Source organism: Lactuca virosa, chromosome 2 (genome assembly GCF_052849685.1).
Source record: "Lactuca virosa cultivar CGN04683 chromosome 2, Lactuca_virosa_CGN04683_v6, whole genome shotgun sequence".
Taxonomy (NCBI): Eukaryota; Viridiplantae; Streptophyta; class Magnoliopsida; order Asterales; family Asteraceae; genus Lactuca; species Lactuca virosa.
Genome location: NC_136427.1, coordinates 95996866 through 96012605, shown reverse-complemented (window position 1 = coordinate 96012605; position 15740 = coordinate 95996866). Strand labels below are relative to the sequence as shown.

Below are 15740 nucleotides of genomic sequence, written 5' to 3'. Positions count from 1 at the left end.
TGATGAGGATGAAGAGGTTGAGATTGAGATTGCTTTATGGTGATTGAAATAAATGGGAGTTGATATGGTGTTGAGATTTAAGAGCAAAGTTCTTTGTAGAATGGTTCGAGTGCAATTGAGCATATTGAATCTCCAATTGTTACTTGGAATTGAATCTAAACAATTTTAATTAAAGAGATTGAATATAAATCAATACATATTGAATCTCCAATTATTACTTAACTGAATGTACAATGTTGTAATAAAAATTAGAAAGAAATGAAAGTGGAATACTATAATACACATATAAATGAAAGTATATTGTTGTTTTATACATTTAGTCATTAATTTTAATTCTACTAATAAACAGATACATATGTGAATATGATATGTGAGAATTGCAGATGAACTAGGGTTCCAGAAATCAAACCTTGGCTTTTAAAGTTCAATCATATAATTTTACATAACTCTTGAAATACAAAAACAGTGAACAAGAATTAACATAATTAAATTGCAGGATTTAGACTTCAAACTTGGCATAAAGCTAATGAGTTTAGTATGTTACTTCATGTCCATGGATCATGAAAACACATTAAGTTATGGGCATGTTGTTTTTGTAACATGTATGTACCCTAAATCCAAATTTCATAAGAGAGAGAGAGAGAGAGAGAGAGAGAGAGAGAGAGAGAGAGAGAGAGAGAGAGAGAGAGAGAGAGATGATGATGATGAAATTAAATTAGGGCATAATAATGAAAATTTTTATCATATTTTAACGATCATTTTTGGTTGGTCTATATGAATGGAATGAAACTATTATATTATATGTAAATAGTAAACATAAGACTACAATAAAAATATAATTTACAGTTACTTTTATAATATAAACTTGTAATATAATTAAAATTGTAAAAGACTTTGAGAAAGATTTATCATTATACATAAAAATGGGTTATATTGCAACTTCTCTCCATGATTCCATCCATAATTGAATAAAAAAACACCTTGGGTAAGCGATGAAAATTAATAAAATGGAAGGAATCAGGCAAAATAAACAGGTTTTGTCGTTCCAATGGAAAGAACTATTCCATTCCTTCTCTGATTCCATTGTATTAAACACTACCTAATCCTCCCTAATAAATAAAGAACTTTTTGCCACATGTCCTCTTCTCATTCATTTGGACACATGGCATTTTCTAGAATTTTTGAATTTTCTATTTTCCACTTGTCATTTTATTGTATTTTTCATTTTATTAAATTAAAATTCCACATTTAATATGTAAGGTAATATATATGTAAGGTATTTATTAGAAAAGGTTTATATATGTAATGTATTCAATACATTAAAGACTCATTAATTTTAATAATTCAAATTTTTTCTCATTTTTCTTATAAATTCAAACTTTTCAAATTGTTAAAATTTCATATTTAATTTTTTTAAATAAACTCATGTAATACATGAGTCTCACACCTAGTTGTCTTTTAAAAGACTTGCTAATTCACTCAAAAGAAACCCAAGTTGGAATGTTTATAAAGAGGATAAAGCAATGCTAGTGCCAGTGGCAGTATACGTTAATTCAATCAAGATTCACTAGTAATAGAAACTTGTCATTACCCATAAGAACACACATTGATTTTACACCTTCCAGAACATACGATATGAATTGTTTTTTTGCCAAAGAAATTAATTGAAATAAACCCTATAGGCTAATTCATGAAGATGAAAAATTGAAAAATCTGATCATTTTGATCATAGGGCTATTTGAGAGAAGAACTTCAATCAACACACAATAAAACTTCAATCAACACACTTCTCTTTCAAAAAAGAAACTTCAATGAGAAACATGCACAGTAGAAAATTTTAACAATACACATGCAACTCAATTGTTTTATCAATCAAAATCAACAACAAAAACAAAAAGAATCAAAAAACTCACGCAACCCTTTTTGTTATTCCAATTCTAAAGTGTAAGCAATCATATACATTACATATATGCAGAGTATAAAAACACTCACCAAGGTCACGTAGAGCACGGTGTAGAGAAATCACAAGAGCAAATTGTGGGGTTGAGGATGAAGAAATAGTCAGAGAAATAGCAACCTTCTCGATAAAATTGTAGTTTCAGTTCGTTAATTACAGCAGGAACAAAACATGGAGTTGAGAAATAGAGGACGCCATTGCAATAGAAATTGCAGGTTAAGTTTGGTAAAATTTAAGGTTTAATAGCCACAACACAGCATTCTTGGGATCGATGGAGAGTGAAGAAAATGGAAACGTTCAATAACGATGAAATTTTAGGGCTAATGGTGAATTCGTATAGTTTAATTTAAAAGAGAGGACGTTTGTGTAATTTTAACATTAACCAAAAAGGACAAAATACCGGCTAAAACTTCAGAATAACCCTCTATGGCCAGTTTTGCGGATTTAGCCAGTATTCCGACTTTTTTCGTTAATTGAACTAAATTTTAGGGCTTTTTCGTTAATTGATCAATTACCCTTAAACTTAGTGTGAATTTCACTCATCCGCATCTCAAACTACTATTCTTCCGTTTTTCACTTTTTCTTATCCACCTCTCCAAGTGGTAAGGCATGCATGTATATATAATTAACTTAATCCTTATATTTTACGTATCTTAATCCTAAAGGATTTGTTTTATGTGTTTAAAATGTAAAATAGTTTACATATCTTAATCATATAGACTTTATTTTATGTGTTTAAAAGGTAAAATTGTTGTTATATTAGATACAATGAAAGATTTTGACGTGAAATATATTATGAATTATTATTTATGTCCTAGTTGATCTTAAACCGACCTGTTTCATTATCGTGTCAACACGTTTATTTTCGTGTCAATCAATTTATTTTCATGTCAGGTTGATTGGTTTAGAGTATAAACCTTATAAGTATGTCGTTTCATGCTAGATTAAAACACTAAATAAGTTGAAAGAGTACAACTTGGAGATATAGATAAGAAAAACTGAAAATCTGAAAAACAGAAAAGAGTAGTAGTTTGAGACGCAGATGAGTGAAATTCACAATAAGTTTAAGGGTAATTAATCAACTAACGAAAAAGCCCCAAAATTTTGATCAATTAACGAAAAAACCCGGAATATTGGCTAAATCTGCGAAACCGGCCACAAAGGGTTATTCTGAAGTTTTAGCCGGTATTCTGTCATTTTTTATAAACAAAATTTAATTTAGGATTAAATCGTAAATTGACCCAAAATATTGGGACTTTAATAAATATTTCCCTTCCATAAAATGATCAGAATTTAATTATTTGGGTATTAGGACTTAGGAGGAATGTTAGAATTCAACCAAATGATGTATTTGACTATTTGTATCGAATTCAATAATTACATACAATTTTGCAACCAAATACAAAATTCATTGGATTTGTATTCCAATTCCCATCAAATCCATTGAATTCCTACTATTCTCTGTTTATTGATGTAGAAATGATTTTTTGTTATCGTATATAAAACACAGGTTGAGGAAATGATTTTAGTATTGTCGATGTTTTTTTTAACTGGCCTTATCTGGTTTTCATATTCTTAAGCATTTTAAATGATTGCCTCGTGATTCTTGTTTCATTATCAGGTCACCCATGTTAATATTACCTTTATCTGGCAGTCGAGAAGACAATGATGAGCATGGGTATGTAGTTGATGAAACATGAGAGGATGGTGGAAATTGTAAGAAAATTTACATGTATCCATTCTTGAATATGTTTTGTGATTTTGTCAAATAAGCTAGCTTATAAGCTAGTGTTAGACCCGTCCCAATACTTCGGAGAGATGGGCTAAGGCCCAGAGTAGCAAAATATGACCAGACATAATTTTGGTATGACAAAATTGCAAATTTGGTCCCGGTGGTATGTTAAAACTAGCACGTTTGGTCCAAATTGGGTTTGGCTTGCAAGGATGGTCCAATAGTTTCATTTTGTTGCAAGTTTAGTCCAATGGCTTAACAGTCGTTACCAAGCTCCCGTTACTTTACCCATGCCCCTCTCACTTAAGGGTATTTTAGTCCATTCATCCCTGTAACCGTTACCGCTAAAGCTCAATAAAAGCAGTTCGTCTCCTCCTCAATAAAGTAGATCGTCGTTCTTTAACCAAGATCAATAAAAGCCCTAGACACAAAATATGTTGTGTTAGTTAAGTTGCGATTTGGTGAGATTATCGGTGGATGAACATACCAATGTGTCACGTAAGGTTGTTAAACACACACTTCAACCCCAAGGTTGTTTATGGTACGTAATTTGCCCTTTTTCATCTTTTGATTTCTTGAATTTTTTTGACGTAACTCCACCTGAAGTGTTTTTTTACTTGTTTTGAAGATGGACACCCAACATTGTTTACCATTAAGTTGTACCATGGAGGTGAGTTCACTAAGTACCCTGATGTTCGTTACATTGACGGAACTGTAAACTATGTTGACATGATAGATATAGATGAGTTTTCAGTTCATGAGCTCGATGCAATCATGAAAGGTTTCAGATATGGGGCTCCTCATGTTATATACTACCATTTTCTTGTGCCTGGTGGAGACTTCCAATTTGGTCTTCGCCCTTTAGGAAATGATGAAGATGTTGCAAACTTTTCTCAATATGTCAGTGAGCACAAAGTAATGAAGGTATACACAGAACATGGTGAAACAAGACTACTCACCTATTTCTTGAATCCTAAACCTGTTACCAAGGTTACTCTTGTACGGTTAGATGAACCACATGAGGATGTGCAACACAATGATGAAGCTCCTGATGACCAATCAAATGAAACACCTGTGATGACTACACCTACTGATGTGGTGCCCACTCAACCAAACCAATCTGAAATCCAAGTCAATGAAGTACTTCAAGTCGTATCCTTATCACCTGAATATAATAGGAGAAGGGTTATGAGCAAGGATGGAGTGATGGCATCTTGCAGTAAGAAAATATACTTTGATGGTATTGGTAAGACTGAGCAGATAGCCAAAGACTTTGTTGAGGCAGCTATTGATTTTGATATTGGACTCTACCAACAAATACTACAAAGCAATGTTGATGGAGTCAATGGCCCTGACATGCATGATGTCAATGAACCTCAGATGGATGAAGAAAACCAACCTCAGATGAATGACTTTTGGGATTTTGACTATCAAACTGATGCTTGTGTCCAAGATGGAAGTGAAAACCAACCTCAGTCTAACATGGATAGTACTGGAAAACAAAATGTAAGTGAGGTTGAAAGTAAAAAAGGAAGTGAAACAGAGCAAGAAGATGATAGTGATGATAGTGATTATTGGGTGGATGAAGATAATGTAATTGAAGATGTTGAAGTTGATATGAGGGATTTTAACATGAGCATTGATACAGAAGTATAGTTCTTGGATAAAAGGACTAGGAATCCTAGATAACATGAGAGTGATGAAGAAGCTGATGAGTTAGATGTTATTGACAATGATGCTTTTGATTCCATGGATGAGGATTCTGATCTGGACAGGAAAAGAAGAGCAGTTTTGAAACAACTAAGTAAGGAAAAAAGTTGTTCTTTAGGTGAGGTTCATAAGTGTCATTTTAAAATATGTCAAAAGTATAACCGTAAGCAGGAGTTGAAAGAGAAAATCAAAATTCATGCATTGGAAACAAAAAAGAATATTGCATTTAAAAAAAATGACAAATGCAGATTGAAGACCATATGTAATGGAGTTGTGGCATTTACTAATGATGGAGTTGGTGGACCTACCCAACCTGAGAAAAGTAAAGGGAAAAGTAAAGGGAAAATTAAAGAAAAGGACAAACAAGGTGGGTCAAGTCAGGATAAAGCAGATTCTTCTTGTCCTTGGATGTTACATGCCTCGAGGTCTACAGATGTAAGCAGCTGGTATATTAAAACATATGAAGACAAACACACTTGTATGAATACAAGGAAGGTCAGAGCTGCAACAACAAAGTTTATGTCTAAACAAATTATGGATCAGGTAGAATCCAACCCTACTATCCCAGTTAAAGCTCTCCAAGAACAACTACAGAAGAAGTATGGAGTGGGTTTCTCAATTCATAAAGTTTTTAGAGCTAAAGCAAATGCAAAAAAGATTGTAGTGGGTGATTACAAAAAACAGTATGAAGTTCTAAGAGACTATATCCTTGAGTTGCAGTCAACCAATCCTGATACCACAGTTAAATTAGAACTTGGAGATATTTCAGAGTCTAACATGGTGAATTGCACTTCAAGATGTTTCAAAGAATCTATGTTTGTCTAGGGGGGATGAAGAAGGGATTCAAAGCTTGTTTAAGAGATTTCTTGGGGTTAGATGGGGCTCACATGAAAGGCCCTTATTCAGGCCAGATCTTAACTTAACTGCAGTTGGATTAGATTCCAACAATGGCATATACCCACTTGCATATGCCATTGTAGAGATTGAAAACTGTGAATCTTGGAAGTGGTTCCTTGAATGTCTTGGTGATGACTTGGATCTACATGTTATGTCTAATTTCACTTTTGTTAGTGACAGACAAAAGGTAATCGTTATTTTTTTTTTATTATTTTTAATCTTTATTTGTTAACCATGTGTAATTTGTTGCCAGGGTTTGCTACAAGCAGTTAGTCAACTGTTCCCATGTGTTGAGCATTGGTTCTGTCTCAGACATATGTTGGATTAGTGTCTAAGCCCATAACTATTTTGGTATGTACTTGACCCGATTGCGAGCATGGTCCTTTTGGGTTGCCTTCACCAAAACAACTTGATAGGATGATTTGTGGAGAAAGAGATTAATTATGATTTATTAATATATTATATGAATAATATATTAAAAGAGAAATGATATTGTTTAATTAATATTAGTCAAGAATTAATAATAATTAATTTTGTGGCTATAAGACATTAATTAAATAAAGGGGACTAGAACTGTCAATTGTGTGATAGTTGGATATCGGGCTAATGGACTCCATAGAGGATGGAGTGGACGAAATCTATGGGGAAACCCATTAGAATTCGTCCAAGGCCTCTAAAGGAGGAGTCAATGGGCTGCTTAGGGCCTAAGCAGTCAGATTAGGGTTTCCTAGTTCAAAACCCTAATAACCTCACATATTTAAAGACCCCTAGGGCACCAAAAACGTGGTTAAGCTTTCCTTAGGGTTCTTGGACATTTTTTGGTGCCTCCTTCTCTTCTCCTAAGTAATTCTCTTGCTCTTGGTGTTTGCGAGCCATTAGAGGTGTGACACTTGTGACACTAAGCTTTCAGAAGCCAATTACAAGAAGGAATTGAGATTGTTATTGCTACATAACAATCAAGGTAAGATCTAAACCCTAATTCATATGTTATTTGATTATCACATGCTAGATCTAGGGTTTATGGCTTTGGATGATTATTGCATGTTCATTAGACAAACTAGCTCCAAAGCTTTAGGGTTTGCATGTACACCATAGTAATGATGTAGTGCTCATAACCCATCAGTGGTATCAGAGCCTAGGCTGTTTGTTTGATGTATTTGATGCTTAATTGTTCATTGCTTGCTTAAAAATCGATTTTTTGGGTTTCTGACTGGCAGACTCGTCGAGTCCATGAATGGACTCGATAAGTAGGTCGTACTCAACGAGTTCCATTGTGGACTCGACGAGTCCAAGGGTCTGTTGCCGAATTTTTTGTTTTTCCTGCCAGATTTTGTTAAGGATTACTTCCAAAACTCGTTTTTCTTGCCTAAAACTGATTTTTTATGTTTGGAATGGTTATCTTCATCAAAATTGATGGATTTGGTTATTTATGGATAATATAGGATTATTATTAGTCAAATATTTGACCTAGTAAGTTTGAAAAGTTTCAATTTACACCCCTTAAGTTTTATAGTTTAAATTTGAACTTGAAAAGTTTTAGTTTTGAAATTTAAATAGTTAAACCCTAATATTTTGAAAGGTTTCAAAATTTGTCCTCAAGTTTTGGAATTTAAATTTTTGATTAAAAGGTTAATTTGGAAATATTTAAATTCTAAACCCTAATGTTTTTGAAATGTTTCAAAACTTGCCCTCAAGTTTTGGAATTTAAATTTTTGATTAAAAGTTTAATTTTTGAAATTTTAAATTCTAAAACCCTAGTTTTGAAAAGTTCGAATTACACCTTTATGGTTTTATTAAATTAATTAATAGTATAATTAAAAGAGAGCTAATAAATCCATAATCATATGGTTTATATTTGATTAAAAGTGTAATTTATTAAATTAAACCACCTAGTATTTTAAAAGTGTAAAATACACCCTATACTATATATAACATTAAAAGTCTAATATTATATATGTACAACTTAAACTGCTAGTCCTACCGTTAGTAGGCCTCATTCACGAAGCGAATCTATAAGGTTATGGCCTATAAAATGGCAGTTTAATGGGTGTCCACTCTCACCCACCGCTTCCTTGATTGGTGGAGGGTCGTTAGCCGAACGGGTAGGATAGGGCAAACCCTCTCCTCATTAAAAGTATAATGAATAAAGTAACTAAATGTTTTTTTTACAAAATTCTCAATCTTAGTTACTTTAGGAAAAAGTGAAATCGATGCAATTCCATGAAATTACACTTTGTACCCTTGTCGAGACAATTAGTGGAGCGTGTGTGGTTAACCGGCACACTAAGTTGGGTTTGGCATTGGTAGCGAAGGGTGACTCGATGGTTGTCATAGATCGATGGAGCGTGTGTGGTTAACCGGCACGTCGATTAGGTGACTGTAACATTGAGGGCACCACGTACATTCGCATGGTTATTCACACCTTATTTGTGATCCTCGGCATCCCAGTCACAAATGAAGGGCATAATCGAGATAATACATGACATTGAAAAGTTGAATGAATCTCAAAAGATCTAGGAGTTTCAATTCATTTAAAACTTAACCTTCTTTCGTTTTTCATGGTGGAAATTGGTAAATCGTCATTTACCTACCTTCAAATGTTCTGCGAGTTGGATTACGGCATCCCTCTTCCAATTTGTAGGATATTGTGTTGGGTCCTAGCCTTAATATCTCATTTGGGTGTTTTATTAAGGACTCAATCAACTAAACTTGAACTTTCTCCCGTTTCATAGATGTCAAAGTCTGACAACTATGGTCTTCCTAAATCCGTTGGAAAAAGTTTTCCACGTGAAGATGATGTTCCACGATTGTATCGTGGAAGTGGAAATCATGCTTCATTTCCTCCACCTCCTCCAATAATTCTCCCTGACCCACGTGTTCGAAGACTTTAAAAGTTCAAGGTCACTCAAGCCCTATTGGTAAAAGACACGAAAATTGAAAGTCTATATGTGCTCATGTCTTGGATAAAAGGTTACATATTGATAGATTGGGATTGTTGGGTGTCGATGTTTAAAGGAAGTTGGCTGTTGACTTGGTTCTTCAGTCACTTCCTGAATTATATGGTAAGTTCGTTAGAAAGTACTATATGATGGACCACGACATGACCCTAATTGATTTGACTTATTTGCTTATTGCTAATGAATCAGAAATGATTTGGCGCACTGGTCAGCAAATTTGTCTGGTAAATCAATATCCCAACCCTCTATGGGAAATGGTAACATTGGAAGTCCAGAAAAGTTTTCTCTACGCAAGAGAAAGGCTGAGTCTGAGATAGTCCCGTGTGCCATTCCAGAGAGTCCATATGTTTCTACTGCCAAAAGAAGGGGCATTGGTTACGAAGCTGCACTGACTACCTGAGAGATCTAAGAGATGGGAGAGTCAAGATGTATGACTCTGCTTCAAGTAAAATCCAATATCTAACTCCATTAAGTTCCTATTTGGAGATTCTTAATACATGATGTGATAAGATTACATTTTGATGGATCGAAGAAAAGGAAGGAAGCTTAAAGGAAGGAGCGAGCAGAGTCTGATCGCGAAGAAATGGATTACGATCGCATGGATTCAATGATCAGATTTTTGAGCTGCTACTTAGAGTTATGATAGATTGCTTAGGAATACGTAATAGCATAGTTTTCGTTTGGATTGTAAGGATATATTTTTTCCGCAATAAAATAAAATTTGATTTTATCTTATTTATATTTCCTTGCAATGGCAATTGTGAAAATTGATGTCTGTGTGTTTCTATTATAAGCAATATTAAGTGGATGTGATTCTTAGTTATGTTATTTATGGTAGCGTTGTGATTTTATAAGTAAGGAAAGATTCCCATCGCCCAAGTTTCAATTGGACAGAAGCTTGGAATCATATGATTTGAATCATGTGATGTATGGAAATCTTGGTACTTAGAAATTTTAAAGGCTAATTCCTTGACAAAGAGTCAAGTGAAGGACTAGGAGATCGAGTTCACAATGATGTGCACTGGTTAAGTCCACCATAAATAACAAATGAGATTATTCGTCATGATTTACTAAAAGTCTAGTAAACGTGATTATGCTTACAAGATTAAGTGTAATTCTGAATCATTGAAAAGTTTCAATGAATGGCAGAGCGAATAAGAAGAATCAAAGATAAAAGTTTCTCCAATCTAAGAAGAAGGGAGAGTACTTTTGTATCAAGTTTTATGATCGTCTTAAGAACCATATTACAATTCATCCTCTAAGGACACCTTAGTGCACTAGTATGGCTAAGAAGAGGAGTCGGGAATTGTCAAAATGGGTTAAGTCAATAAGATGAATCTTACTTCGTTCAAAAATCAAGTCTTAGAGTCAAACTCCAAGATTGTGACTTGAGTGACATAATCTTAAGTAGGAGTGTTCTTGCATTTGCATATTTTGGTAAGTTGTGATGTCTTGAATAAGACAAAGACCAGCTAGTACCAAATTATGTGTAGGTTTGTCTTGATAAAGACACACACTAACTCTTGAGTATTTGTTTGTCAAGAAATGTTTCTTGACAAGAGAATCTTATATGACAAGAGGTCAGTGGGAGTCTAAAGATCTTGAAAACTTTCAAGAACAAATCAAGAAGTAAACCTATTAAACACTAGCACACGACTTGAGGATTGTAACCTATCGTGTGGACAAAATTTTTATTTCTGTGCCAAGCCAGTTGAGTGATTATGCATATGAGTTCTACGAGTTCTCAATTGAATGCATAAGGGCAAACACCTTGATCAATGAAAGTACACTGACTGGCATAGGTGAGTTGCTAAATAACTTGGAAGCAATGGTGGGACCCTTAATGGCAAGAAATTAAGAATGAACAAGTTCTGTCCATAAGAGTTTGAATTTGTCACAAACATTATCTTACGATTATGCTTATGACAAATTTACATGGATAGGAACACATGCACCATAAAATCTAAGTGTCATAAGGTTTCTCTCCTTCATGAAAATGATTGTGAGGAAACGCTTTCACTAAGAGAGATTTTAAGGAGATAGCGATTGTGTAAATTGCATTCTCAAATTTGATTATGATTACGGCATCCCTCTTCATAGTTCGAATTGTGAGATTTGGCAGTTAGTCTGAACATTTAGGACTTAGTAATATAAGTTCTGAATTAGTTTAGACACACATGTGAGCTATCTAAGGAAAGGTGTGTGAATTTGAGAAGCTTAGATAAAGGCTTATCGAAGCACATCGTATTGGAAATATGAACTTTGGAAAGTCAATAAGTATTGTCTTTTAGAAGTCCAACTGTTTTCTGAATACATGTCAAAGCTAGTGGGAGCATAAATGTTATGCTGGTATGGATATAATCATCATGTTAGTGGGAGCATGATTATTATTTCAAGTTAGCAATATTAATTATAGAAAACAAAAGTTTCACTTTGCAAAGTTGCATAGGTTGAAAAGTTGTTTTGCTATAATTAAGGGAGAGAATATTATACTTCGTTTCAAATCTAAAGGTTTAGATCGATATATTTTGATCAAATTTAGTCAAAAAGATATATGAATGTTATGTTGAAAGGATTCAATGTAAGAGAATTCTATATATGAAAATAATTATTGCGTTCTCACACTCGATTATGATTACGGCATCCCTCTTCATAGTTCAAATCATGAGAACATGGAAAATAGAAATAGAAATATTATAGCAAAAGACTGGTAAAGTATTATGTCGTTGTAATATTCGATCGCTCTAAAATTATCCAAATGCCTAGGGCATTAAGAGGGAAAGAGGACTAGAATCGGATTTTACTGAATTAGTTAAACAACTGTCAAGGATAATCTAAGGTTCGCCAAGGATTAGTCACTTGTGGACAGTTAGAAGTATAGTAATGGATGGACCATATTGACATTATTATTATTAGATATGATTCTATTAATAATGAGTTGTCATATGGATAATATGGAAATGTTTCCATATTGGGAGTTGGACGTCAAGAATTTATGTCTAGATTAGAATCTTTTATGCAAGAAGGATATTCAAAGGAATGTACTTTGAATGTGAGACTTCGTGTCTATGGAATTGTCTTGCAACAATCTCCAGTAGAGGACTTTGTAATTTCATTGGCAATAGTCTTTGTGACTTTGGTGCTGCGACATTACGAAAGGATCATTGCATAAAATGTTAGAATCTAACATATTCTATAAGTGGCAAGAATTTGGTATTCTTACACTTGTGGTAAGGATTGGGAATTGTGAAATGAGTGTGATTGAAAATGCTATTCAAGTATACTATTTCACAAAGTAGAGACCATAGGAAAATATAGTGTGCATGCTAAAAGCATGGGACAATTGTTGTTATAATTCAAGTAATAAGTTGATTACTCGAAACATTATACAATGAATAATGTGTAATCAATATGGTGACTAAATAAAGGGGTTTTATTTATACTCAAAAGTTTGGGCCGATATTGGATGCGATTATTATTGTGTTACACTTTGCATGTTTTAACTTCCTGAATAATAAGATTATTCGAACGTTCCACAGTCGCTCATACTTTGGAAGTAGGTATGAAAGAAGATTGTCATGAATTGGTTGTAGATTGTATAAAGTGTATTAGACATAGCAAAGGTTTGCTGCAACGTTCATGAGTGCTTATGAATATGATTTGAGCATTGGATTAAACCCACACTCACTTGGATCGCTTCATGGATTTTATCACGAGTGATTGGTGAGACGATAATATCTTATATTCTTGAAACCGAGATGTGTGAGATGTATCTTGCGAGTCGGTTGCACATTAATAATATGTAAACGCACCAGTAACTTGGTGTTATAAAAATATTGTTGTGTGTAATTCGGTGAGTGAGTACAAGTGAGCATTGAGTCGAAGTTTATCCGTTCCTTTTACCCAATGTAGGATAAAAGCAATATCTGTGGGCCCTTCGATGATTTAGTGATGACAAACATAAAGTTCTCGGCCGGGCCAAGACTAATTTGATTTATTCAATTAGTAAGTCGTCGTAAATTGGAAATCGGGAAACAACACATAGACTGAGAGAATGATTTCAATCCATGTCTCACGTCTATACGATATCTAGAAGGGAGGAATATATGATCCCTTATCTAAAGGACGCATATCTGATAAGATCAGAGTTGACAACGCCTTTTGAAAGCTACGATTGCTGATCAGGATCTGAAGTCATACGTAGAATAGTTATTAGACTTATCCAAGTGGGAGACTGTTGGATTAGTGTCTAAGCCCATAACTATTTTGGTATGTACTTGACCCGATTGCGAGCATGGTCCTTTTGGGTTGCCTTCACCAAAGCAACTTGATAGGATGATTTGTGGAGAACGAGATTAATTATGATTTATTAGTATATTATATGAATAATATATTAAAAGAGAAATGATATTGTTTAATTAGTATTAGTCAAGAATTAATAATAATGAATTTTGTGGCTATAAGACATTAATTAAATAAAAGGGACTAGAACTGTCAATTGTGTGATAGTTGGATATTGGGCTAATGGACTCCATAGAGGATGGAGTGGACGAAATCTATGGGGAAACCCATTAGAATTCGTCCAAGGCCTCTAAAGGAGGAGTCAATGGGCTGCTTAGGGCCTAAGCAGTCAGATTAGGGTTTCCTAGTTCAAAACCCTAATAGCCTCACATATTTAAAGACCCCTAGGGCACCAAAAACGTGGTTAAGCTTTCCTTAGGGTGCTTGGACATTTTTTGGTGCCTCCTTCTCTTCTCCTAAGTAATTCTCTTGCTCTTGGTGTTTGGGAGCCATTAGAGGTGTGACACTTGTGACACTAAGCTTTCAGAAGCCAATTACAAGAAGGAATTGAGATTGTTATTGCTACATAACAATCAAGGTAAGATCTAAACCCTAATTCATATGTTATTTGATTATCACATGCTAGATCTAGGGTTTATGGCTTTGGATGATTATTGCATGTTCATTAGACAAACTAGATCCAAAGCTTTAGGGTTTGCATGTACACCATAGGAATGATGTAGTGCTCATAACCCATCAACATATACATGAGAACATGAAGAAACAATGGAGAACTAAGGAATATAAAGATCACCTAGTGCCAGAGTTTAACCATTACATGCACCAATTAAGTTTATATGACAACTCAGAATATGAATGGTTGAAGTCAATACCACCACAACATTGGGCAAAAAGCCATTTCATAGGTAAGCTGTTATGATCCTTTTACCCTTTTACCATTTTACCCTGTTATGACCCTTTTACCCTTTTACCCTTTTATGACCACCACAACATTATGACACTTTTACCCTTTTCTATATAGGGAGAGAAATCACAGACATGTTATTAAACAACCTTTGTGAGGTGTTTAATGGTAAGCTGGTTGATGGGAGAGATAAACCAATTATTAGCTACTTGGAGTTTATTAGGGAATATATGATGAAGAGGATATGCAATGTCCTTAAGGTGCAACATAAGTGTGTAGGCCCACTCACACCAACAACAACAAAGATCATGGAGAAGAATGAAGCAGCAGCTACTCAGTACATTGCAGATTGGTGTGGTGATGAAAAATACCAAGTCAAAGTCCCATGGAATGATCAACATGTTGTTGATATGCATGAAAGGGTATGCAGCTGCAGGAAATGGGAATTAACATGTATCCCTTGTAGACATGTGATTTCTGTGTTGTATAGCAAAGCAGATAATGGTGAGTGTGTACAAGAGCTCCATACTTATGTCCACAAGGTGCACTGGCTACAAACTTGGAAAACTGCATATGGGTACAAGGTGGAACCAATTAAAGGTCGGGAACTGTGGCCTAGAAGTGAGTATCCAATGCAGATCACACCTCCCCCACATCGTAATCAACCGGGGAGACCCAAAAGGAAGAGAAGGCAATCCATGGAGGAGAGAAGTCAAAGCAAGAGTCAGAGTCAGAGTCAAAGGTCAGATATTGGTCCCAGTGAGATTCATGGTCATGGCCCACATGGTAGTGGGAAACTAACAAGAAAGTTTGTTAGTGTGACATGTAGTAAGTGTGGAAACAAAGGTCAAAACTCCATGACATGCAAAGGTCAGGGAGGGACTTGATGGACTATGTTGGTTTTATCTTTTGGTTTGACTATGTTTGACAACTTTGTTTTGATTCCTAGATGTAGGATGTCTTTTGTTGCAATAACTTTGTTTTCAATTAACTTATGACATGTATTTTGAAGATGGTTATGTGTTTAGTATGCTTTTGTGTTAACTACATATGGATGCATGCTATGTTATCTTTAGCAGGTTATGTATGAACAACAGAACAAATCCTAATTGGTCAATAGATACCAAATTTTCATTACCATTAATTTGCATTACAACAATGTTCTACATTGGCAAAAAAACTAGCTAAACCAGACACATATACCCCTAACCTATTACAAAAGATAACCATAACATTTGTGGACTTACAACAAGAACACCAACACAACAACAAAAAAAATCC

The 15740-nt window shown here is 34.4% G+C and overlaps 2 protein-coding genes across 2 annotated transcripts; both read left to right on the top strand.

Moving 5' to 3' along the window:
* The first annotated feature begins 5438 nt into the window (after nucleotides 1–5438).
* Nucleotides 5439–6624, top strand: LOC145157620 (uncharacterized). Its single transcript, XM_079076646.1, has 3 exons — nucleotides 5439–6214; nucleotides 6306–6483; nucleotides 6550–6624. The coding sequence occupies exons 1-3, from the start codon at nucleotides 5439–5441 to the stop codon at nucleotides 6622–6624; spliced, it is 1029 nt and encodes a 342-aa protein (XP_078932772.1).
* Nucleotides 6625–14309: 7685 nt separating this feature from the next.
* On the top strand, nucleotides 14310–15346 carry LOC145157619 (uncharacterized). Its single transcript, XM_079076645.1, has 2 exons — nucleotides 14310–14460; nucleotides 14577–15346. Exons 1-2 carry the CDS (start codon nucleotides 14310–14312, stop codon nucleotides 15344–15346), a joined length of 921 nt encoding a protein of 306 aa, XP_078932771.1.
* Nucleotides 15347–15740: the final 394 nt, after the last annotated feature.

What these genes read in the sequence shown, in the direction of transcription:
- LOC145157619 (XM_079076645.1), top strand. Translation starts at nt 14,310, where the DNA reads ATGAAGAAACAATGGAGAACTAAGGAATATAAAGATCACCTAGTGCCA. An exon ending in GGCAAAAAGCCATTTCATAG is followed by an intron (nt 14,461 to 14,576) that starts GTAAGCTGTTAT and finishes TTTTCTATATAG; the next exon opens with GGAGAGAAATCACAGACATG.
- LOC145157620 (XM_079076646.1), top strand. Translation starts at nt 5,439, where the DNA reads ATGGATGAGGATTCTGATCTGGACAGGAAAAGAAGAGCAGTTTTGAAA. An exon ending in AGATGTTTCAAAGAATCTAT is followed by an intron (nt 6,215 to 6,305) that starts GTTTGTCTAGGG and finishes GCCCTTATTCAG; the next exon opens with GCCAGATCTTAACTTAACTG. An exon ending in TTGTTAGTGACAGACAAAAG is followed by an intron (nt 6,484 to 6,549) that starts GTAATCGTTATT and finishes ATTTGTTGCCAG; the next exon opens with GGTTTGCTACAAGCAGTTAG.